The sequence below is a fragment of the Schistocerca nitens genome, chromosome 10 (genome assembly GCF_023898315.1).
Source record: "Schistocerca nitens isolate TAMUIC-IGC-003100 chromosome 10, iqSchNite1.1, whole genome shotgun sequence".
Classification (NCBI taxonomy): Eukaryota; Metazoa; Arthropoda; class Insecta; order Orthoptera; family Acrididae; genus Schistocerca; species Schistocerca nitens.
In genome coordinates, this window is record NC_064623.1 from 23,750,976 (window position 1) to 23,775,571 (window position 24,596).

At 45.9% G+C, this 24,596-nt stretch overlaps 1 protein-coding gene across 1 annotated transcript in view; it reads left to right on the plus strand.

The window, feature by feature from the left end:
* Positions 1 to 1,734: 1,734 nt before the first annotated feature.
* LOC126210308 (peroxidase-like) overlaps positions 1,735 to 24,596 on the plus strand; it is a 190,161-nt gene continuing 167,299 nt past the window's right edge. Inside the window, exons 1-2 of the mRNA XM_049939504.1 lie at positions 1,735 to 1,876; positions 11,079 to 11,228. Coding sequence (XP_049795461.1) covers positions 11,087 to 11,228 — 142 coding nt within the window. The 5' untranslated portion in view covers positions 1,735 to 1,876; positions 11,079 to 11,086. The remainder of the gene's footprint in view (positions 1,877 to 11,078; positions 11,229 to 24,596) is intronic.

Here is a 24,596-nt window from a genome sequence, read left to right on the forward strand (position 1 = left end):
TGTCACCGTGCGAACCATTCAGCGAAACATCGTCGATATGGGCTTTCGGAGCCGAAGACCCACTCGCGTAACCCTTGATGACTGCACAACACAAAGTTTTACTCCTCGCCTGGGCCAATCCACACCGACATTGGACTGTTGATGGCTGGAAACATGTTGCCTCGTCGGACGAGTCTCGTTTCAAATGGTACCGAGCGGATGGACATGGAGACAGCCTCATGAATCCATAGACCTTGTATGTCAGCAGGGGACTGTTCAAGCTGGGGGGGCTCTGTAATGGTGTGGCGCGTGTGTAGTTGGCGTGATACAGGACCATTGATACGTCTAGATACGACTGTGACAGGTGCCACTTACGTAAGCATCTTGTCTGATCAATTGCATCCAATCGTGTCCACTGTGTATTCCGTGAGACTTGGGAAATTCCAGGAGGACAATGCGACAACCCACACTTCCAGAACTGCTAGAGCGGCTCCAGGAACACTCTTCTTAGTTTAAACACTTCCGCTGGCCACCAAACTCCCCAGACGGGAACATTATTGAGTATATCTGGGATGCCTTGCAACGTGCTGTACAGAAGAGATCTCCGCCCCTGACACTCTTCGGGATTTATGGACAGCCCTGCAGGATCCATGGTGTCAATGTCCTGCAGCACTACTTGAGACACTAGTCGAGTTCGTGCCACGTCGTGTTGCGGCACTTCTGTATGCTGGCGTGGGCCGTACACGATATCAAGCAGGTGTACCGATTTCTTTGGCTCTTCAGTGTGTATCTGTAAGGATCAGGGTAACATGTTAATTTCGTGTTTCGTAAAACCACAACCGGAGTTACAGCAGCTACCGTTGATCTATCTCGTTTGAGAGCTACCTCGGGAAAATCTCAAAATGGTTCAAATGGCTCTGAGTACTATGGGACTTAAGATCTACGGTCATCAGTCCCCTAGAACTTAGAACTACTTAAACCTAACTAACCTAAGGACATCACACACATCCATGCCCGAGGCAGGATTCGAACCTGCGACCGTAGCGGTCACGCGGTCCCAGACTGTAGCACCTAGAACCGCACGGCCACTCCAGCCGGCTGGAAAAATCTCATTACACAGTCAAGATATTAATATTTTTCATTAAAAATTACCAATAATAACTTCAAAGTATGCTTTGTTCATTTCAGCAAATTGCATTTCTCTACTAAATTCCGGTACGGATATAAAAAATCCTGGATTTGAGCAACATTTTCGGCCTTCACCTTGTCGTGCGGCCTTTACCGGTCAGTGTCTCCCATCAGCACTGGACACATACGCCACGTGGGCAACACCCTGCTCTTTTTATTTACTGGAACGATATGCGCACTCCGTCACGCCGAATGAATTTTCGACTGGACGTGAAATGGACAAGTGCCTGCCCTCCGCTAGAACCTGTCTCTGAGACAAATGTGGAGGAAGTGACGTTATCGCCGCAGTCGATACTCGGACCGGTCGCCCGCTTTTCCGGGACGCCTTAAATCAAGCGCACAATAGGTACCGCTGCCTACACTGTGAATACCCATCGGACGGCAGTAACTTTTTGTCCCGCCGCGGGCGTTTTGTCTCACTTTTTTTCTGCCGCTAATTCGTTTGCCTTCCTGCGCAGTCCTTGCTGATTAGCCAGGGGCGTTCCCGCCGGCAGTTTCCCGCGTTCCGGGGTCTACCGGTGCCCCCTGGTGGTGGGTGGGGGCGCCCGACAGGTGTGACCACCTCGCCAATCGCGAGCAGTTTTCCGAGTCCAGGAGTCTCACCCCCCTGATTAGATAGGCCTCGACATAGCGCTGATGTTTTAAAAACGGAGGCGCACGACATTCCAACTGCCGTAGTGACTGAGCGTTGGCTGGCTGAGCATCACAGGTAAGCCACCCGCTGTTATCTCACTTTCGTTAGAATAATTATTACATGTAAAATTTTTTTGGAAGAAATATGGTAAAATGTTTTGTGAAATAGTTTGTCTAAAAGCAATAAATAAACTAGATTTGAAAAACCATTTGCGGAATGTTGGAATGATGCTCGAAGTCGTATACAGTAAACGAGACGCATCAAATGTTTCTCTTATCTACACTGAAGAACCAAACAAAGTGGTACACCCACGTAATATCGTGTAGGGCCCCCATGAGCACGCAGTTCCGCAACATGACGCCGCATCGACTCGACTAATGTCCGAAGTAGAGCTCGAGGGAATTGACACCATAAAACTTGCAGAGCTGTCCATAAATCCGTAAGAGTACAATGGGGTATAGATCTCTTCTGAACAGCACGTTGGAAGGTATTCCAGATATGCTCAATGTTCATGTCTGGGGTGTTTGGTGGCCAGCGGAAGTGTTTAAACACAGAACGGTGTTCCTTGTGCCACTCTGTAGCAATTCTGGACGTGTGGGGTGTCACATTGTCGTACTGGAATTGCCCAAGTCCGTTGGAATACACAATGGACACGAATGAGTGCTGGAATTCAAACAGGGTGCTTACGTACTTCTCACCTGTCAGAGTAGTATCACTGCAACCGCACACGCCCCACACCATCACAGAGCCTCCACCAGCTTCAACAGTCCCCTGCTGACGTGCAGTGTTCAGGGATTCATGAGGTCGTCTCCATACCCGTACACGTCCATCCGCTCGATAAAATTTGGAACCGTACTCGTGCGACTAGACAACATGTTTCCAGTCATCAACAGTCCAATGTTGGTGTTGACGGAGCCAGGCGAGGCCTGAAGCTTTGTGTCATGCAGTCATCAAGAGTACACGAGTGCGTCTTGATCTCCGAAAGACCATATCGATGATGTCTGGTTGAATGATTCGCACGATGACACTTGTTGAGAGCCCAGCATTGAAGATTGCAGTAATTTTCGGAAGGGCTGCGCTTCTGTCACGTTGAACCATTCTCTTCCGTCGTCGTTGGTCCGCTCTAGCACCATCTTCTTCCGTCTCCAGCGATGTCGGAGATTTGATGCTTTACGGGATTCCTGACATTCACGGTACACTCGTGAAATGGTCGGACGGGAAAATCTTTCTACCTCAGAGATACTGCGGCCCATCGCTCGTGCGCTGCGTGTAACACCACGTTCAGACTCACTTAAATCTCGATAACCCGCCATTGCAGCAGCAGTAACTGATCTAACAACTGCTCCAAACACTTTTTGTCTCAAATATGCGTTGCCGACCGCAGCGCCGTATTCTGTCCGTTTACATATCTCTGTATTTGAGTACGCCCGCCTGTACCAGTTTCTTTGGCGCGTCAGTCTATTTTGTTTATTACTTCTAGACGAAACATTTCATAAAACTTCCGACCGCCTTTTTTTAGTTTTGTAATTTCAAGTTTTGTTCAGAAAGCACGAAAAAAATAAAAATATAGTCTAAGACCAAAAATCTACAAATGAATTATCCGAACAGGGCAAAAATTAAGAGCATTTGACGTACGAAGTCTATTCAAAAAAGTTCCGGAACATTCATAATGGTTTATTGGAGCGAAATGTGATTTGCATCCCTGCACATGCTCAAATGGTTCAAATGGCTCTGAGCACTTAACTTCTAAGGTCATCAGTCCCATAGAACTTAGAACTACTTAAACCTAACTAACCTAAGGACATCACACACATCCATGCCCGAGGCAGGATTCGAACCTGCGACCGTAGCGGTCACTCGGTTCCAGACTGTAGCGCCTAGAACCGCTCGGCCTCCCCCGCCGGCTGCACATGCTCGTGTTTAAAGTGCAACTAGCGGAAGTTTCATTGTTGTATGTCTGTTAGTTATTGTCCAGTGCTGTGTTGTGAAGAACGTTGTGTCTCAAGGAATTCCGAGATGGCAGAGACAGAGGAGCAACGCGTCTGCATTAAAGTTTGCGTGAAGCTCTAGAAAGCCTTTATAAAGGGTGAAAAGTATTTAAACCGACAAACTCTGGGAGGTTGAAAACAAATATTTTTCCCTAATGCCATTTTCTCCTATGAGGAATATTTAAGCCGGTAGAGGAAGATTTCTCTGGCGGCAAATTAATTAAACCAACAAACACTTTCCTAATTTTTTTATCACCAAGAGGTAACACATTAACACAACCCAATTTCAAATACAGTAAATTTTCAAAAATGTTTCAAATGGCTCTGAGCACTATGGGACTTTAACATCTGAGGTCATCAGTCCCCTAGAACTTAGAACTACTTAAACCTAACTAACCTAAGGACAGCACACACATCCATGCCCGAGGCAGGATTCGAACCTGCGACCGTAGCAGTCGTGCGGTTCCGGATTGCAGCGCTTAGAACCGCTTGGCCACCACGACCGGCCAAATTTTCAAAAATGCCTCCATTGACACGTAAACAAAGATTACACCGTCGGATCATGTTCTGTCTGACACGGGCAAAAACCCCAGGAGTATCCTGAATTGCTCCTGCTGCTGCTACTATCAGGGCAACCAGAACCTCTACTGAGGCAACAACAGTTGCGTAAATAAGGTTGCGCATCTCTCCCCACACAAAACAGTCCAGAGGGCACATACCTGGGGATCGAGCAGGCCATGGTATAGGACCACCTCTGCCAATCCACGTTTCTGGGAACCGTCGGTCCAGGAATCGACGCACACGACGACTCAAATGTGCCGGCGCCCCGTCATGTTGAAACCACATGCGTTGTCTTGTAGGGAGCGGGACGTCTTCCAGCAATTATGGCAATGCTCTGGCGAGAAAATGGTAATAGTGCCTAACATTTAATGGCCTAGGTAGCAGATACGGCCCAATTAAACAGCTCGCAACAACACCGACCCACACATTAACGAAGAACCGCACTTGATGAGCGCTAGTAACATGCGAATTGTACATGTTGAAGACTCCATCACGCCTGAACGTTGCTTGATCGGTAAACAACACAGAGGATGGAAATGCAGAATGCATTTCACACTGTTCCAGGTACCACTGCGAAAACTGTGCTCTGGGTGGATAATCAACTGGTTCCAGGTAGTGGACACGCTGTAAGTAAAAATTGCTCTCGAAGGACTGTTCTTACATTCGTCTGACTTGTCCCCATGTTATGTGCAATTGCACGAGTGCTGATTGAAGGATCCTGCTCCACATGCTGCAAGACAGCTTCCTCAAATTGCAGCATTCTTACCGTGCGACAGCGTCCCTGCCCAGGTAATCTGCAATAAGATCCGGTATCACGCAAACGTTGGTACACAGCAGAAAAATTGCGTGAAAATGGCAGTTCTAGTATAATATATTTGTCCAATGAATACCCGTTTATCATCTGCATTTCTTCTTGGTATAGCAATTTTAATGGTCAGCAGTGTATTATTGTTTAATGTTCATTGAGGACCGAGTACCACTATATCGGTTTCAAAGCGCTGTTTCCTGCAGAGGACAGAGATGTTGCCGACATCTGGAAAGAGTAAAGGTGGCGACATTCCCTTCTTCGCGGTTTTCCGCGACTTTCACACGTGTATCCTGTGTGCTCCGTCCTACCAGCTGCTGCATTGCGTCACTCAGTTCCGTTTCGTAGTAACAGAAGGCGCTTAGCAGTTACCGCATGCTCCCACGAAGCGGAATGAAGGCTCTTCTAGGGCACTCAATCCCTTGGAATTTTCGGTTCGTGCTCTAACACCTGCCTGCGTATCATAATCCACACATATAAATTTCGGTAGAAATCAGTAAACCCCCTCGAGCGTTTAAAGAATCAAACATTCACGTATAAAACAGTGTCAAACACCGATATGCAAGATGTTTTATGCTCCGGTATTACGATTTTTTTGGAGAAGGAAAATCTCCCCTATAAAAAAGCAACACCCATTGCGCAAGCGGAGATCTTGCGAAACTGGACTCACTCTGTCCCCCACGAGACCCACGGCGCCGCAGGCATCGGCGCTAAAGTTGATGCCGTGTTGCTGCAGCTCTAGCAGAAGCGCATGGCTCTGTTTCTAGAGCAAAAGTGTCGGTGGGTTTGAAAGATACAGATATGCACGACCAGAAGTATCAGGAAGAGTAATCACAGTTCGCACGGAAGGATTTAACTGTTCACTTCTACTGCACGGTGTTAGAGAGGGGAACAGTAGACAAATATTACGAAAGTGGTTCGACAAAACCCTCTGTCAGGCAATTAAGCGTGAACTGGAGAGTAGTCACGTAGGTGTGCAGGGTGATTACAATTAAACTTTCAAACCGCGGTAGAAATAACACCACTGGTCAGAATGGCGTCAAATTGCAACGGAATATTATCGGAAAAGGGGCGAAATGTATACCAGAAGAAAAATGTAGCAACAGATGGCGCTGTAAGCATGATAATTTAGTAGTGGTTCAAATGGTTGAAATGGCTCTGAGCACTATGGAACATCTGTGGTCATCAGTCTCCTACAACTTAGAGCTACTTTAGTCTAACTAACCGAAGGACATCACACACATCCATGCCCGAGGCAGGATTCGAACCTACGACCGTAGCGGTCACGTGTTCCAGACTGAAGCGCCTAGAACCGCACGGCCACAGCGGCCGGCGTTTAATAGTGGTCGACTATAAATGACAAATGAATCATACAACAATGCCTAAGGTGTGCGTTTGACGTTAAACAAACTGTATTACTCAGTGTGCATCGGTGTCCAGGTGTGATGCTGTTAGTTACGTAAGCCCATTGACGGCGGCAAGGTCATATCACATCGGATGGGAAAATCGGTTTTTAAAATTGTGCTGCGGCCAAAAACCGCATAAAAAGTATCAATCACATTGGTTTTTAATTGTCCTGAGGCCATAAACCGCATGAAAAGCATCAATAAAAATCAAATCGGATTATTAATTTCCGTGTGACTGCTGCAAAACATGTTCAATATGCTGTCCACCGTTTTCTGCAAAAACCTGAAATCGAGAAACAGCATTTTCCACAACTGATCGAAGTGTTTCTGGGGTTACGTTCACAATGTGTTGTGCAACGCGTGCCTCCAATGCAGCTAATTTTGCAATCGGAACACTGAACACAACATCTTTCAGACAGCCCCACAGCCAGAAGTCACACGGATTAAGATCCGGTGATCGGGACGACCAGGCTGTACGGAAATGAAGGCTGATAATTCTTACATTTCCGAAATGGTGCTTCAGCAGCTGCTTCACTGGATTTACAATGTGTGGAGGTGCGCCATCTTGCATAAAAATGATCCCATCCACATATCCACGCTGTTGGAGAGCTGGAATGACGTGGTTGCGCAAAAGACAATCACAGCGGTTACCAGTGACGGTACAGGTAACAGGACAGGAAGCGCCTGTCTCTCCGGCAAAATATGGCCCTATGATAAATCATGCCGTACGTCTGCACCACACAGTGATCTTTCCAGGATGAAGTAGTACTGGTAGATTTGCGTGAGGATTTTCCGTTGCGCATACTCGTCAATTCTGTGTATTGAGATATCCCGTCAGATGGAAGTGGGCTTCGTCTCTCCACATCATCTTCCACAGCCAACCATTGTCCACTTCCATGCAAACAAGAAATTCTAAAGCAAAGGTCTCTCTTGCTGGCAGGTCAACAGGGAGCAACTCGTGCACATGCGTAATTTTGAGTGGATAGCAAAGAAGGATGCTCGGTAGGATTTTACGCACAGTGATCACAGGTATGTCCAATGTCCGGGCAATTCTCCGTGCACTAAACGTTTGCACATCAACACGCGTCTCCTCCTGTATTGCTGTGGCCACTGCTTCCTCTAACGTCGAATCAATTCGTTTCCGCCCTCTACCAGGTTTATATATCAAAATAAACCGTCTTTTAGAATTTGCGAATCATTTTCTCCAGAGCCACGGCAGTCATCGGACCAACGCCTTTTCTCAAACGCTTCAGCGTCCGGAAGCTCTGCAGAGCAACAGTGAACAGAGATCATTCTTGAAATACAGCTTTACAAGCAGAGCGCGATCCTGCATTGAGACAGTCATGGCGAACGTCGCAGACGCGAAAGGAGGAAAAGCCGTGTACCTGGCATGTTTATACCAACTTCAATGGATCGTGCGCATGACAGGTGTTTGCATTTACGTATTCTGACACATACAGCGCTATCTATTGATCAATTTTCACACTTTTTTTCTTCTAACATACGTTTTCCCCGTTCTCCGATGATATTCCTTTGCAATCTGACGTCATTCTGATCAGTGGTGTTATTTCTACAGCGTTTCGAAAGTTTACCTTTTAATTACACTACTGGTCATTAAAATTGCTACACTAAGAAGAAATGCAGATGATAAACGAGTATTCATTGGACAAACGTATTATATTAGAACTGACATGTGATTATATTTTCACGCAATTTGGGTGCGTAGATCCTGAGAAATCAGTACCCAAAACAACCACCTCTGGCCGTAATAACGGCCTTGATACGCCTGAGCATTGAGTCAAACAGAGCTTGGATGGCGCGTACAAGTACAGCTGCCCATGCAGCTTCAACACGATACCACAGTTCATCAAGAGTAGTGACTGGCGTATTGTGACGAGCCAGTTGTTCGGCCACCACTGACCAGACGTTTTCAATTGGTGAGAGATCTGGAGAATGTGCTGGCCAGGGCAGCAGTCGAACATTTTCTGTATCCAGAACGGCCTGTACAGGACATGCAACATGCGGTCGTGAATTATCCCGCTGAAATGGAGGGTTTCGCAAGGATCGAATGAAGGGTAGACCCACGGGTCGTAACGTCCACTGTTCAAAGTGCCGTCAATGCGAACAAGAGGTGGCCGAGACGTGTAATCAATGGCTCCCGATACCATCACGCAGGGTCATACGCCAGTATGGCGATAACGAATACACGCTTCCAATGTGCGTTCACCGCGATGTCGCCAAACACAGATGCGACCATCATGATGCCGTAAACAGAACCTGGATTCATCCGAAAAAATGACGTTTTGCCGTTCGTGCACCCAGGTTCGTCGTCGAGTACACCATCGCAGGCGCTCCTGTCTGTGAAGCAGCGTCAAGGGTAACCGCAGCCACGGTCTCCGAGCTGATAGTCCATGCTGCTGCAAACGTCGTCGAACTGTTCGTGCAGATGGTTGCCGTGCTGCAAACGTCCCCATCTGTTGACTCAGGGATCGAGACGTGGCTGCACGATCCGTTAGAGCCATGCGGAAAAGATGCCTGTCATCTCGACTGCTAGTGATACGAGGCCGTTGGGATCCAGCACGGCGTTCCGTGTTACCCTCCTGAACCCACCGATTCCATACTCTGCTAACAGTCATTGTATCTCGACCAACGCGAGCTGCAATGTCGGCATACAATAAACCGCAATCGCGATAGGCTACAATACGACCTTTATCACAATGGGAAACGTGATGGTACGCATTTCTCCTCCTTACACGAGGCATCACAACAACGTTTCACCAGGCAACGCCGGTCAACTGCTGTTCGTGTATGAGAAATCGGTTGGAAACTTTCCTCATGTCAGCAAGTTTTAGGTGTCGCCACCGGCGCCCAACCTTGTGTGAATGGTCTAAAAAGCTAATTATTTGCATATCGTCGGTTAAATTTCGCGTCTGTAGCTCGTCATCTTCGTCGTGTAGCAATTTTAATGGCCAGTAGTGTATACACGAGGGGGGACCCGAAAGAAACCGGACTCCGAGGGCGCTGCCACTCGTAGACGTAGTGCAAGGTTCTCACGCTAGACGGTGTTAGGTCAGGCCTTCATGAAACAGCAGTCCAGACCGCGTCTGTGCAGAGCTGAACGTGCAAGTGTGGTATTGTGTTTCTCTGACTGTTGGCGGGTTACCTATGCGAAGTCGTTAGGGCAACTTTAAAAGAACAAAGAGTGTGTGTGAAATTTTGTTTCCTGCTAAAAAAAAACTGCAACGGAGGCACACCAAATGCTTCAGGAAGCTTTCCAGGAGGACGTATGAGCCGCACACAGGTTTTCGAGTGGTTTGAGCGCTTTAAACGTGGTGAGATGTGTGTTGAAGGCCAAGCTCCTTCTGGACGCCCTTCAACATCACGAAATGAGGAGAATATTGAAAAGGTCCGCCAAAAGATCAACGAGGATCGTCGCCAAACGATCGACCAAATTTCAGCAGAGACAGGAATCAGTTGGAGCTCTTGCCAGCGGATTTTGAGTGAGGATTTGCACATGAGACGTGTTGCTGCTAAATTTGTTCCGCGCCTTCTCACACAGGAGCAAAAAACCATCCGCATGAACGTGCGTCAGGACTTGAAAACAGAGATTGCACGTGATCCAAACTTCTTGAACAAAGTCATTACAGGGGATGAGAGTTGGTGTTACGGGTATGACCCAGAAACCGAGCAAGCGTCAAGCCAGTGGAGGACTCCCAACTCTCCCAGACCAAAAAAAGAAAGGCAAGTGAGCTCGAATGTGAAGACGATGATCATTGTCTTTTTTGATGTTCGTGGAATTGTGCATCGGGAATTCGTACCCCCTGGCCAGACTGTTAACCGGCACTTTTACTTGGATGTTTTAAGGCGTCTGCGAGAGGATGTGAGGAGGAAACGCCCGGAACTTTGGCGGTCAGGTGACTGGTTTCTGCATCACGACGACGCTCCAGCACACACGGCCTTACGAGTGACCCACTATTTGGCACCTCAGAGGTGGTCTGTCGTTCCCCACGCTCCGTATTCGCCGGACCTAGCCCCGTGCGACTTTTTCCTATTTCCACGAATGAAAAAAAAAAACGCTAAAAGGGGAGCGTTATGACGATGTGGAGGCGGTAAAAACAGCTTCGCAAATGGCACTGGACAATATCAAACCTGAAGAGTTCCAAACATGCTTCCAACAGTGGGAAAAGAGACTTGACAAGTGCATCGCATGTAATGGAGAGTATTTTGAAGGTGACTGAAGTAATTTTGTAAAAAGGTTCATCAATAAATTTTTTATGACAACAATCCGGTTTCTTTTGGGTCCCCCCTGGTATGAGAGAACTCAGCCCCAAAAACAAGATAGACGACTTACGGATGTGGCTGAGGGAATTGCGGATGTGGTGCGGGCAGCGTTCGTCGTGTCCGCGCTCTTCGCTGCCCGCGCCGGATACTCTGATCCGGGCTGTGGCGCCGCTGCCGCTGCCGCTGCCGCGTGCCTGGTCCGTGGTGAGAGTGTGGAGCGCGTGACGTGCCCGCAGGTGTCGGCATGGCGACGGCGATGACGAGGCTGGCTCTGGCGCTCCTGGGGGCGTGTCTGGTGGCTGCGGGCGAGCGCGGCGGCTGCGGCGACAACGTGGTGCCGCCCTACATCCTCCACACCGAGCCCTGCCAGCCCAGGGCCTCCAGGGGTGAGTACTCCGCCTCTTCTTTGTGCTGACTGCCCGCTCTCCCGCCAGCTTTTGTTGCGGTCTGCGCCGCGCTGGATTAGCCGAGCGGTCTCAGGCGCTGCAGTCGTGGACTGTGCGGAGTGGTTACACGAGAATAACATCCCTGTAATGGACTGGCCTGCAGACTCCTGACCCGAACCCCATAGAACACCTTTGGGATGTTTTGGAACGCCGACTTCGTGGCAGGCCTCACAGACCGACATCGATAACCCTCGTCAGTGCATCTCTCCTCGAAGAACGGACTGCCATTCCCCAAGAAGCCTTCCAGTACCTCATTGAAAGTATGCCTGCGAGAGTGGAAGTTGCCATCGAGGCTAAGTAAGAGTGAGCCAACACGGTATTAAATTCCAGCATTACCGATGGAGGGCGCCACGAACTTGTAAGTCATTTTCTGGCAGGTGTCCGGATACTTTTGATCACATTGTGTATATGTCAGATTCACAGGAGTTTTCATGGTGTTGGCAAACTGTTGTGTACATAGTTCCGCATAGTCGGGGAGTACACAACTTTCCCACTAGAGCGCGCCCCGCTAAGCACAACAGCGCAGGCGCAGCGCTCGTCCGTCTCCGCACTACGAGATGGCGCTCCCATAGAGACGGACCAAATTCTGCTTCCGCCGATCCGCGTATTAATACGTAACGCAGCCAATGAGATTGCTGCTAACGTAGAACCTTTTCTCCTCGCGGATCACACTCGCGCAGTGATACCTGAACGCGCGAGGTATTATAACGAGTGTACAGAGCTACGATTAGTCAGTCTACATTTGTGTGCTCCAGTCTGTACCAGTCTGCATTAGTCTGCATTAGTCTATAGTCAAGTTTCAGTCTGCGCGTAATAAGATTACCATATTCCTGTACATAGCCATGGAGAGAAATGTATAGACACTTTGTCAAATATCAGAGATATGTGAGAATAAGATTAACGTACCAAAACCAAAGGAACTTCAGATTGTCAGTTGTAAATAGCATCCAGAACCAAATTAAGTAATTTTTATGCTTATTATTTTAATAAATGTATGTGAAAATTAATCAAGTTATGTTTAAAGTTGGTCACTGTCAATCTGCTACTCTAAGCGTGCAAGTGGCATTTCTATCGTCTGACCTAACGGCAGAAGATAAACACTCCACGATAAGACCACGAGACATATTGCCGACACTCGCCTGCTTCGTTAGACCGACAAGTCGAATAATCTGATGATGTGTGTACCGAAGGTCTTACAGTACGCACGCCACACAAACATATCTGAAACGTATGTCCCCAAAGGGAAAAAAGCCGACAAACTTATAAACAGTTTCATTACACCAAAACAAGAAAAAAGTGTTTAGTAAACATGGGCTGTAAAGCGCATAGGTTAAGAGATATCGTGTTCTTCTTCGATACTATGAAACGTCTCTTCTCTTGCAAGCTCTTTGCTTTTCATATTTTGGTGCAGATATATGGGCCATAAAAAGAAAAATAATGTCTAGTAACCGTGGACTCTAAAGTGTATACACTAGCGAAAATGAGCAAGTGTTCGGAGCTCTTAAAGTATGCATTTTAGAGTCCATTGTTGCCAGGCTTTTTTCTCTTGTTTTGGTCAATAATTCTCCCTCCAAAAATATGCAGAGCAAAGACCTTGCAGTAGAAGAGCTCTACTTTATAGTATCGAAGATGAACTAGTGCTGACACCTCTTAAAGTATGTGTCTTAGAGCGCACGTTTACTGGACATTTTTTTCTTATTTCTGTGTAGAGGACCTGTCCCTAAAGTTTCTCGTTGCTTTTTGGGACGCCCTGCGAACGCTGCTAGATTTATTGGATGCTTAGTGAAATGTAACTGCCAAAAGGCTACATTTGTCTTAGCAACAGCGGGTATTATCGCTTATATTGTAGAACTGTGTAACAAACAATTTGCCGCGCGGGATTAGCCGAGCGGTCTGAGGCGCTGCAATCATGGACTGTGCGGCTGGTCCGGCGGAGGTTCGAGTCCTCCCTCGGGCATGGTGTGTGTGTTTGTCCTTGGGATAATTTAGGTGAAGTAGTGTGTAAGCTTAGGGACTGATGACCTTAGTAGTTGAGTCCCATAAGATTTCTCACACATTTCAACATTTGTTGCGGTCTGCCACCACCTGCTGTCCTGTGCCAGCTTCTTCATTTCCGAGTCTCATGTACGCCCGACTTCCTCGATTATTCGGTGGATACTGTAAGACAACGAAACACCTACGGCCGTCGTTGTGTCGTCATTTGCACTGTAGCTACCACTTTCGGCGCTTCAGTGCGCCGTCTTCACGCGTTAGCTGACACTTCGATCAGTTGTGGAACATGCTGTTTCTCGATTTCAACTTGTTGCAGAAAACGGTGCACACCATATTGAACATGATTTGCGCCGGTCACACGGAAATTAATAATCCGATTTGATTTTTATTGATGTTTTTTTATGCGATTTATGACCTCAGGACAATTAAAAACCAATGTGGTTGATACTTTTTATGCGGTTTTTGGCCTCGGCACAATTTAAAACCGATTTTTCCATCCGATATGATATGACCCTTGCCGTCGTCAATGGGCTTACGTAACTGACAGTATCACACCTGGACACCGATGCACACTGACAAGGGAACCTCCCCATCGCACCCCCCTCAGATTTAGTTATAAGCTGGCACAGTGGATAGGCCTCGAAAAACTGATCACAGATCAATCGAGAAAACAGGAAGAAGTTGCGTGGAACTATGAAAAAAATAAGCAAAATATACAAACTTAGTAGTCCATATGGAAGATAAGCAACATGAAGGATAAAGTGAGCTCAAGAACGCCGTGGTCCCGTAGTTAGCGAGAGGAGCTGCGGAACGAGAGGTCCTTGGTTCAAGTCTTCCCTCGAGTGAAAAGTTTAATCTTTTTATTTTCAGACAATTATCAAAGTTCAGGCACTGACACAAAAATTTCGCTCTCCAAAATTCCAGGACATGTTCAGATTTGCTTGGACATACGCAGGATTTGACGGTCTACACACGGAAAAATTTGAAAACGTTAAACACACGTTTTGACAGAGCACAGGGAAAACTGTGCGACTGTGAAACTGTTGCATTCATTTTTTGCAGTTTATGTCACAAACTCTTATGTTTTCATCACTTTTTGGGAGTGATTATCACATCCACAAGAAAACCTAAATCGGGTAAGGTAGAAGAATCTTTTTACCCATTCGCCAAGTGTACAAGTTAGGTGGGTCGACAACATATTCCTGTCATGTGACGCACATGCCATCACCAGTGCCGTATAGAATATATCAGACGTGTTTTCCTGTGAAGGAATCGGTTGACCTATGACCTTTCGATCAAATGATTTCGGTTCCCATTGGAGAGGCTCGTCATTTCGTCTACTAATCGCACGGTTTTGCGGTGCGATCGCAAAACACAGACACTAAACTTATTACAGTGAACAGAGACGTCAATGAACGTACGGACAGATCATAACTTTGCGAAAATAAAAAAAGGAAACTTTTTACTCATGGAAATACTTGAACCAAGGACCTCTCGTTCCGCAGCTGCTCACGCAAACCGCGGGACCACAGCGCTCCTGATCTCACACTGACCTTGATGTTGCCTATCTTGCACATGGACTACTCAGTTTGTATATTTTGCTTATTTTTTCATAGTTCCAGACAACTTCTTCCTGTTTTCTCGGTTGATCTATGTTCAGTTTTTCAAGGCCTATCCACTGTGCCAACTTATAACTAAATCTGTGGGGGGTGCGGTGGGGAGGTTCCCTTGTGAGTAGTGCCGGCCGGTGTGGCCGTGCGGTCAAGGCGCTTCAGTGTGGAACCGCGTGACCGCTACGGTCGCAGGTTCGAATCCTGCCTCGGGCATGGATGTGTGTGATGTCCTTAGGTTAGTTAGGTTTCACTAGTTCTAAATTCTAGGGGACTGATGACCACAGATGTTAAGTCCCATAGTGCTCAGAGCCGTTTGAACACTGAGTAGTACAGTTTGTTTATTGTCAAACGTACAGCTTAGGCATTATTGTATGATTCATTTGTCATTTATAGTCGACCAATATTAAACTATCATGCATACAGCGCCATCTATTGCTACATTTTTCTTCTGCCATACGTTTTCCCCCTTCTCCGACAGTATTCCGTTGCAATTTGATGCCATTCTGACCAGTGGTGTTATTTCTACCGAAAGCTTAACTTTAGTTGTAATCACCCTGCACACCTACGTGACTACTCTGCAATTCACGCTTAATTGCCTGACAGAGGGTTCATCGAACCACTTTCGTACTGTTTATCTACTGTTCCCCTCTCTAACACCGCGCAGTAGAAATGAACAGTTAAATCCTTCCGTGCGATCTGTGATTACTCTTCCTGATAGTTCTGATCCTCTTTTAATCTATACCTTATTGTCTCTGTACATTTAAATAACCTGTAAAAGATAGTCATGCTTATCTGTATCTTTGAAACCTTCCCACAGCGTCCATACATACACTGTAGAGCCAAGAAAGCTGGTACACCTGCCTAATGTCGTGTAGGGCCCCAGAGAGCGCAGAAGTGCCGCAACACGACGTGACATAGACTCGACTAATGTCTCAAGTAGTGCTGGAAAGAACTGACACCACGAATCCTGCAGGGCGGTCCATAAATCGGTAAGAGTACGAGGGAGTGGACATCTCTTCTGAACAGCACGTTACAAGGCATCCCAGATACGCTCAATAATGTTCATGTCTGGGGAGTTCGGTGACCAGCGGAAGTGTTTAAATTCAGAACAGTGTTCCTGGAGCCACTCTGTAGCAATTCTGAACGAGTCGGGCGTCACATTGTCCTGCTGGAATTGCCCAAGTCCGTCAGAATCCACAATGGACACTGCAAGGAGGCTGTTTAGGTGTTTATATTGGTAACGCCACGCAGCGCTCTGTATGAAAATCACTGACTGTGCTGTGTGCAGTCTGTGGCCGGATAGCATTGTTGGAATATTCGCTATTGTAGTGTTGGGCAGTTGGATGTGAACAGCGCGTAGCGTTGCGCAGTTGGAGGTGGAATTTTGAGAGCGGATGATCTGAAAGTGTGTCCATCAGAAAGAGTAAATTTGTAAGATATATTAATTTTTGAGCACTATTAAGGTAAATACATTGTTTGTTCTCTATCAAAATCTTTCTTTTGCTAACTATGCCTATCAGTAGTTAGTGCCTTCACTTTTATTTAGCTGGCAGTAGTGGCGCTTGCTGTATTGCAGTAGTTCGAGTAACGAAGATTTTTGTGAGGTAAGTGATTCATGAAAGGTATATAGGTTATTGTAACTCAGGGCCAGTCTTTCCTAGGGATTATTGAAAGTCAGATTGCGTTGCGCTAAAAATATTGTGTGTCAGTTTATTAATGATCTGAATAAGTAAAGAGAGAAATGTCTGTGCGCGTTCAGTTTTACTCAGCTGTTGGAAAATCAAATAACGTAAGGAGTTTATCAGCACAATTATTCATAAATTTTTCTAAGGGGAGGTTTCAAAATGAATAGATGCAGTTGATCATACAGGATACTTACGTACGTGCCGCCTGTCAGACTCGTATCTTGATGTATCAGGGGTCCCATATCATTGCAACTGCACACGCTCTATACCATTACAGAGTCTCCACCAGCTTGAGCAGTCCCTTGCTGATATGCAGGGTCCATGGATTCGTGTGGTTGTCTCCATACCTCTACACGTCCATCGGCTCGATACAATTTGAAACGAGACTCGTCCGACCAAGCAACATGTTTCCAGTCATCAACTGTCCAATGTCGATGTTGACTGGCCCATGCGAGGATTAAACCTTTGTGTCGTGCAGTCATCAAGGGTACACGAGCGGGTCTTCGGCTCTGATGAAAGCCTTGATCGACGATGTTTCATTGAATGGTTCTCACGCTGATACTTGTTGAGCCAGCATTGAAATCTGCAGCAATTTGCGCAAGGGTTGCACTTCTGTCACGTTGAACGATTCTCTTCAGCCGTCGCTGGTCCCGTTCTTGCAGGATCTTTTCCGGCCGCAGCGACGTCGGAGATTTGATGCTACACCGGATTCCTGATATGCACGGTACAATCGTGAAATGTTCGTACGGGAAAATCTCGACTTCATCGCTACCTTGGAGATGCTGTGTCGCATCGAACCTGCTCCTGCTACAACACCACGTTCAAACTCACTTAATTTTTGACAACCTGCCATTGCAGCAGCAGTAAACGATCTGACAACTGCGCCGTATTCTGCCTCCTTACATGCCTCTGTATTTGAGTAGGCGTGCGTCTACCACTTTCTTTGGTTCTTCAGTGTACGATGCATCAGTGGCCAGCAGCTGGTTTACGCAGACTACCTGTATCTGTGATGTCATCTCTCCCACCCATCAGCTCCTGATGGTTGGAGAGACAACGTCAGTTACAGGTGGTCTGCGTAAACCAGCTGTTGGCCACTCACGCATCGTATATATAGATCGTGATAAACCCTTAAGAATCACCCGGGGCCTGAAGATGGTGCGTTGAAGCACCGAAACTGGTGGTTACACAATAAATGACAACGTAAGGACGGCTGTAGGTGTTCCTTGCAATAGTGAACGGCCGCAGTCCCTCAGACCTCCTGGCGCAAGAATGGACACACGCGCAGAAAAATTTTGGATATGTTCTAGTCTGACACGTTTCTCTCCTAGAGGTTAGTTGCAGCTTGGGTTGAGCTTAAGATTCCCAAGTGTGGCGATCAGTTTAATTTAGTGGTAATTGACGTTAACGAAATTCTTCAACATAAATGTAACTAACGCCAGAGGAAAAGACAGAGCAACATATCATTTAGATATATCACAATTTTCATCATTACCGCAATCTGTAATTTCATTATCAATTTGCTGGAAACCGGTTTCGACGACACACTTTATCATCAGGCCCTCTAAATACATGGTGGCTGAATTTTCCCGAAAGAGGTCAGTCAGAAAGCCCCACGTGCAAGTAACCGGTATCCATATCAGCTCTCGTGCGACAGAAAACTCAAGTCGCATACGCACGGGGAACAGCAAGAAGCCCTAGTAAGTGGTAAAAACGAGAGTACACTCTGCCATGCACTTCACAGTGGATTGCACAGTATACAGGTGAAACATAACTACACCGACAAACTTTCAGATGGGGTAGTATGGACCAAAAAATGCCTAGTAAACATGGGTTCTAAAATGCTTACCTGAAGAGCTATCAGCACTGGTTCCTCTGCGATACCGTGAAACACTCCTCTTCTATTACTAGCTCTCTGCTTTCCATGTTTCTGGAGGAGATGGTATGGACCGAAAAAAGAGGAAATATCCAGTAAACAAGGGCTCTAAGATCCATACCTCAAGAGGTATGAGCACTTGCTCAGTATAAGAGATGTGTTGACATCTGTTTGCAGTCTCACTGTGTGTTCTTGCTTCCTGCAAGAGCTGATGTGGATGCCATTATTTCCACGTGGAACTTTCCGACTGATGTCTTTCGGGAAAATTAAGCCGCTATGTATCTAGGGGGCCTTATGATGACGAAGTTTAACGTCGAACCCGGTTGCCAAAAAACTGATAATGAAATTACAACTGGCGGTAGTGTTGAAAACTATGATATTCCTATCGGCTGTGGTTCTATCTTCCTGTTTAACAAAGATGGATATGCCGACATCATTTAGATAGTAGGAATGCGGCCTTAATAACGTACCGCTATTGTACGTGGTATTACCTTGCAGTATGCTGGCTGGGACACGTCCATCGTATGGATCCTGACAGATTGCCACGTGAGGTGATACTTGGAGAGATGTCTATAGCCAAAAGATCTGTAGGACGTCCTGTTTTGGTGACTCCTGTAAACGAGATATGGAGAGCTTTGGAATCGACACAAACAGATGGGAGGCACGGGCTAGCATGAGACATGTCTAGCATGTCTTGTTAGACAGATTAAGGCAGAAAAAGCTTCGCAATGCTACCACTGCTCCTGCCCCAGCAGCGAGATACAGTTGTGGCAATTGCGGCAAGAGATTCCGTGCTGCCATTGGCTTGACAAGTCATACGAAAAAATGCAACCCATAAACACACAGACACTGCAGCAATCATCTACCAAGATGTCGTGGCCAATATAGGTTGTTGTTGTTGTGGTCTTCAGTCCTGAGACTGGTTTGATGCAGCTCTCCATGCTACTCTATCCTGTGCAAGCTTCTTCATCTCCCAGTACCTACTGTAACCTACATCCTTCTGAATCTGCTTAGTGTATTCATCTCTTGGTCTCCCTCTACGATTTTTACCCTCCACGCTGCCCTCCAATGCTAAATTTGTGATCTCTTGATGCCTCAAAACATGTCCTACCAACCGATCCCTTCTTCTAGTCAAGTTGTGCCACAAACTTCTCTTCTCCCCAATCCTATTCAATACCTCCTCATTAGTTACGTGATCTACCCACCTTATCTTCAGAATTCTTCTGTAGCACCACATTTCGAAAGCTTCTATTCTCTTCTTGTCCAAACTGGTTATCGTCCATGTTTCACTTCCATACATGGCTACACTCCATACAAATACTTTCAGAAACGACTTCCTGACACTTAAATCTATACTCGATGTTAACAAATTTCTCTTCTTCAGAAACGATTTCGTTGCCATTGCCAGTCTACATTTTATATCCTCTCTACTTCGACCATCATCAGTTATTTTACTCCCTAAATAGCAAAACTCCTTTACTACTTTGTCTCATTTTCTAATCTAATCCCCTCAGCCTCACCCGATTTAATTTGACTACATTCCATTACCCTCGTTTTGCTTTTGTTGATGTTCATCTTATATCCTACTTTCAAGACACTGTCCATTCCGTTCAACTGCTCTTCCAAGTCCTTTGCTGTCTCTGACAGAATTACAATGTCATCGGCGAACCTCAAAGTTTTTACTTCTTCTCCATGAATTTTAATACCTACTCCGAATTTTTCTTTTGTTTCCTTTACTGCTTGCTCAATATACAGATTGAATAACATCGGGGAGAGGCTACAACCCTGTCTCACTCCTTTCCCAACCACTGCTTCCCTTTCATGCCCCTCGACTCTTATAACTGCCATCTGGTTTCTGTACAAATTGTAAATAGCCTTTCGCTCCCTGTATTTTACCCCTGCCACCTTCAGAATTTGAAAGAGAGTATTCCAGTTAACGTTGTCAAAAGCTTTCTCTAAGTCTACAAATGCTAGAAACGTAGGTTTGCCTTTTCTTAATCTTTCTTCTAAGATAAGTCGTAAGGTTAGTATTGCCTCACGTGTTCCAACATTTCTACGGAATCCAAACTGATCTTCCCCGAGGTCCGCTTCTACCAGTTTTTCCAATATATATGCTCAGTAAAAGTCGTAGACATGTTACTAACAAGTACATGAGCTAGTTTTGTCAACCACCATTGATCAGCATTATTTAGGGAGGCCTGTATCTGATGGTATCGAAGCCCAACAGAATCATTGATCAGAGATGAATGACCGAATCATTCACAAGAATTTCTTGCACGTAATAAGCGCAACACGCCTTCAAATCATCAACATGTAAAATCAGGGCCGCGATTTGCTACGAGCAGTAACAAGTTAATACCTAATCTCATTACATGTCTTCATAATCATCTGCTAACTCCGTTATTTCAGCCATAGCGACTGAAACTGTATTAATTTGTACAGAATTAGTAAATATCCATACTAGGAGAACTGATGATAATAATAAAAGGCTTTTTACATCTGCTTCTAAGAATAAAACCAGCAAACACCGAATGAACTTAGAAAATGCGTCTGCTCGCTACGAAAGGCCGAGGAGGAAGACATAAGAAAGATACCCAGAGCTATGCTCATAAGACAAGACAAGCCAAAAACAATTTTAAACATGGGTTTTGTTTTGATTTCATATGACTGATATTCTTTGCGATTACAGTAGATGTTTCTTGATTTACAGAGATTTACGATAAACTTTCACGTATTCAAAAATAAATAAATAAAGTCCACACATTCGCGAGAAACAGATTCCTACTAAACATTTCAACAAATAATGTATCCTTTACGTAACGTAATACTTCAAGTTTTAAAAATAAACTTCCTCTCGAGAGCTACCTCAAGAGCAAGCTGAATTTTCTAAAGGAAGATGGGCCAGAGATCAAACTGCCAACATCTGACGGAATATGGAGCAGCCTGGAGAATTCCAGAAAGATGTTTATCTCTGCTTCATTCATTATGCTATAGCCTTTGATTCTGTCCACTAAGGTAAACTATGGGAAGCACTCTAAACATGGGAGTACCAGATCACCTCATCCACCTCATAAGAAATTTATACTCTGATCAAGAAGCCACAATTAGAACCCTATATGGAGCAACTGAATGGGCCAATCATAATTTATTAAGTCAACGATCGCTTGGATAAACTCGTAAGACCAAAAAAGGACACACCACCAAGAAGTTATCCGAATAGGATGTGATGTTCATGTACAGATAAACAAATGTGTAGAATTTCAGAAAAATTGGATGATTTATTCAAGAGAAACAGCATTACAAAATGAGCAAGTCGGTAACGCGTTGGTCCACCTTTGGCCCTTATGCAAGCACTTAGTTCGGGTTGGTATTGATTTGATAGAGTTGTTAGATATCAGCCTGAAGGATTTTTTGAAAAATTCCGTCCAAATGGAGCGTTATATCTTCAATATCCTGAGCTGGTGGGAAGGCCCTGCCCATAGTGCTCCAAAGGTTCTCTTTCCGGGAGAGATCCAGCAATCTTGCTGGCCAAGATAGGTTTTGGCGAGTACGAAGACGGGCAACATAAACTATCGCATTGTGTGGGCAAGCATTGTCCTGCTGAAATGTAAGCCCAGGATGGCTTACCATGAAGGACAACGAATTGGGTCGGTGTACCGCTGTCCTGTAAGGGTGCCATGGGTGACAACCAAAAGGGTCCTGCTATGAAATCAAATGGCACCACAGATCATCACTCTCAGCTGTCGGGCGTATGGCGGGCGACAGTCATGTTGGTATCTCGGCACTGTTCGGGACATCTCCAGACATGTCTTCGGCCTGTAATCTCACTGACTGGAGTAGAATTGTCTTCAGTGATGAGTCCGCCTTCGAACTGAGCCCAATGACCAGCGATCACTGGACACAGTTCTACTCTAGTCAGTGAGATTACAGGCCGAAGACATGTCTGGAGATGTCCCGAACAGTGCCGAGATACCAACATGACTGTCGCCCGCCATACGCCCGACAGCTGAGAGTGATGATCTGTGGTGCCATTTGATTTCATAGCAGGACCCTTTTGGTTGTCACCCATGGCACCCTTACAGGACAGCGGTACGTCGACCCATTTTGTTGCCCTTCACGGCAAGCCATCCTGGGCTTACATTTCAGCAGGACAATGCTTGCCCACACACATTTCTGTCGTCATCTGTTGCTGTTATCACAAGCACTTTCCTTGACATTTAAAAAAAATTTTATGGAATCCAATGATTCGCCCTTTCTTGCACCCCACTCGACTTTCCAATATACGAATATTTTTGTAAATGTAATTATTTCTGCTTGAAAAGCGAATATGTTGAAGAGTCTTGCCTCAGATTTAGCAACAATTGTGGAATTGGTATTATCACATCTCTATGGTTTTCCCTTAAGGTTCAATTGTGGGGGAATTATTGGATACGTTAAATAATACGTTCCACATAGGTTTCCCACGTTCCAAATTTACTGATTTGGCTGAAAGTGTAGCGAACAAAACTCTCCTTTGTTGGATACGTATAAGACGTCTTTCTGTAAAAGGTCAGGTCTGCTGGTGTTACCTAGCAAGTTCCTGTTATTAAAGGAAAACGATATTATTCAGTAAATGTCTGTACGTTACAAGAGAATCGTAAATAAATTGTCCTGTAATGCACTGTTTCGTATCTCCCAGGGTCCTTAGGAAACTAAATAATCAAAAATACAGTCTAATTTTATAGTTATTGTCGATTTTTATGGAACTGCATACACTTCGTATCGCAAATACTATCTTACAAATCAATATAGACGTTAGTATTCGCACTTACCCGATACGTTACGCATTAGTGTCGCTTTACTGCCACTTGGGGCGCTGCTATCGCTGGGATTAACAAAAACAAGATGGAGTGTCGCGACTGATATGTTAGACTGGGGTACCCGCCAGGAACGAGTGTGGGTGCTGTCAGTGGTTCTTAGTCGTATTTTATAATAATATGCATCTAGCAACTAACAGCCAAATCCAAAAACGTCAGCTAACATTAAGAGCTTTTATAGAGTTTTTTCCTTGCTCAGTAACAAACAAAAGTACTTACAGTGACGGTAATATTTTAAGATGTGTTTAATTTTAATTCACGTTGGTGAATTCGGCAGTGAAGTAAGGCAAAGTTGCCCGTCCGGTTAGCCGAGCAGTCTAACGCACGGCTTTCCGGAGTGGGAAGGAGCGCCTGGTCCTCGGCACGAATCCGCCCGGGGGACTTGTGTCGAGGTCCGGTGAGCCGGCCAGTCTGTGGATGGTTTTTAGGCGGTTTTCCATCTGCCTCGGCGAATGCGGGATGGTTCTCCTTATTCCGCCTCATCTACACTATGTCGGCGATTGCTGCGCAAACAAGTTCTCCACGTATGCGTACACCACCATTACTCTACCACACAAACATAGGGGCTACACTCGTCCGGTGTGAGATGTTCCCCTGGGGTCCACCAGGGGCCGAACCGCATAATAACCCTGGGTTCGGTGTAGGGTGGCGGAGGGGTGAAGTGGACTGCGGTAGTCGTCGTGGGGTTGCGTACCACTGCGGCTGCGGCGGGGACGGAGCTTCTCCGTCGTTTCTAGGTCCGCGGTTAACATACAACATACAAGGTAAAGTTTGCCGCTTACATCATGAGCGGAGTGGGGTGTAGCGCGAGCACCGCTGAAGTAAGCCGGAGAGTATTCTATTTTCTGTCTTCCAATGTTGACAACTCACGAGTGGGAGCCACTCGCACCGATCTGCTTCTGTGGTGCAAATGTCAAACGGATTCGTGAATGCACATTATAGACACTGTCATCTTCAAATGTACATATGTTTGTAGCAAGTAGTATGAAATCAAATTACGGCTGTTGTAACACAACACAGTGAGTAAAGGAAACATGACAAAACACTTAGTAAACGTCTGTGATCGTGTCTCACATTGTAATTACGGTTATTAATTAATACAACGTACTATTTTATGTAGTTGCCAATTAGTCGTAAGAACGGCAGGGGTAGGTGCGTTAAAGTGATCAGGACAGCAAAGGTGGCCACTGCATATTTTTCTACCCTGAACAGAGATGCTGCCGGCCGATAAGTGATCAGACAATTCTAATATACGAGGTCCGTTCAAAACATCACGGAACATAATGACG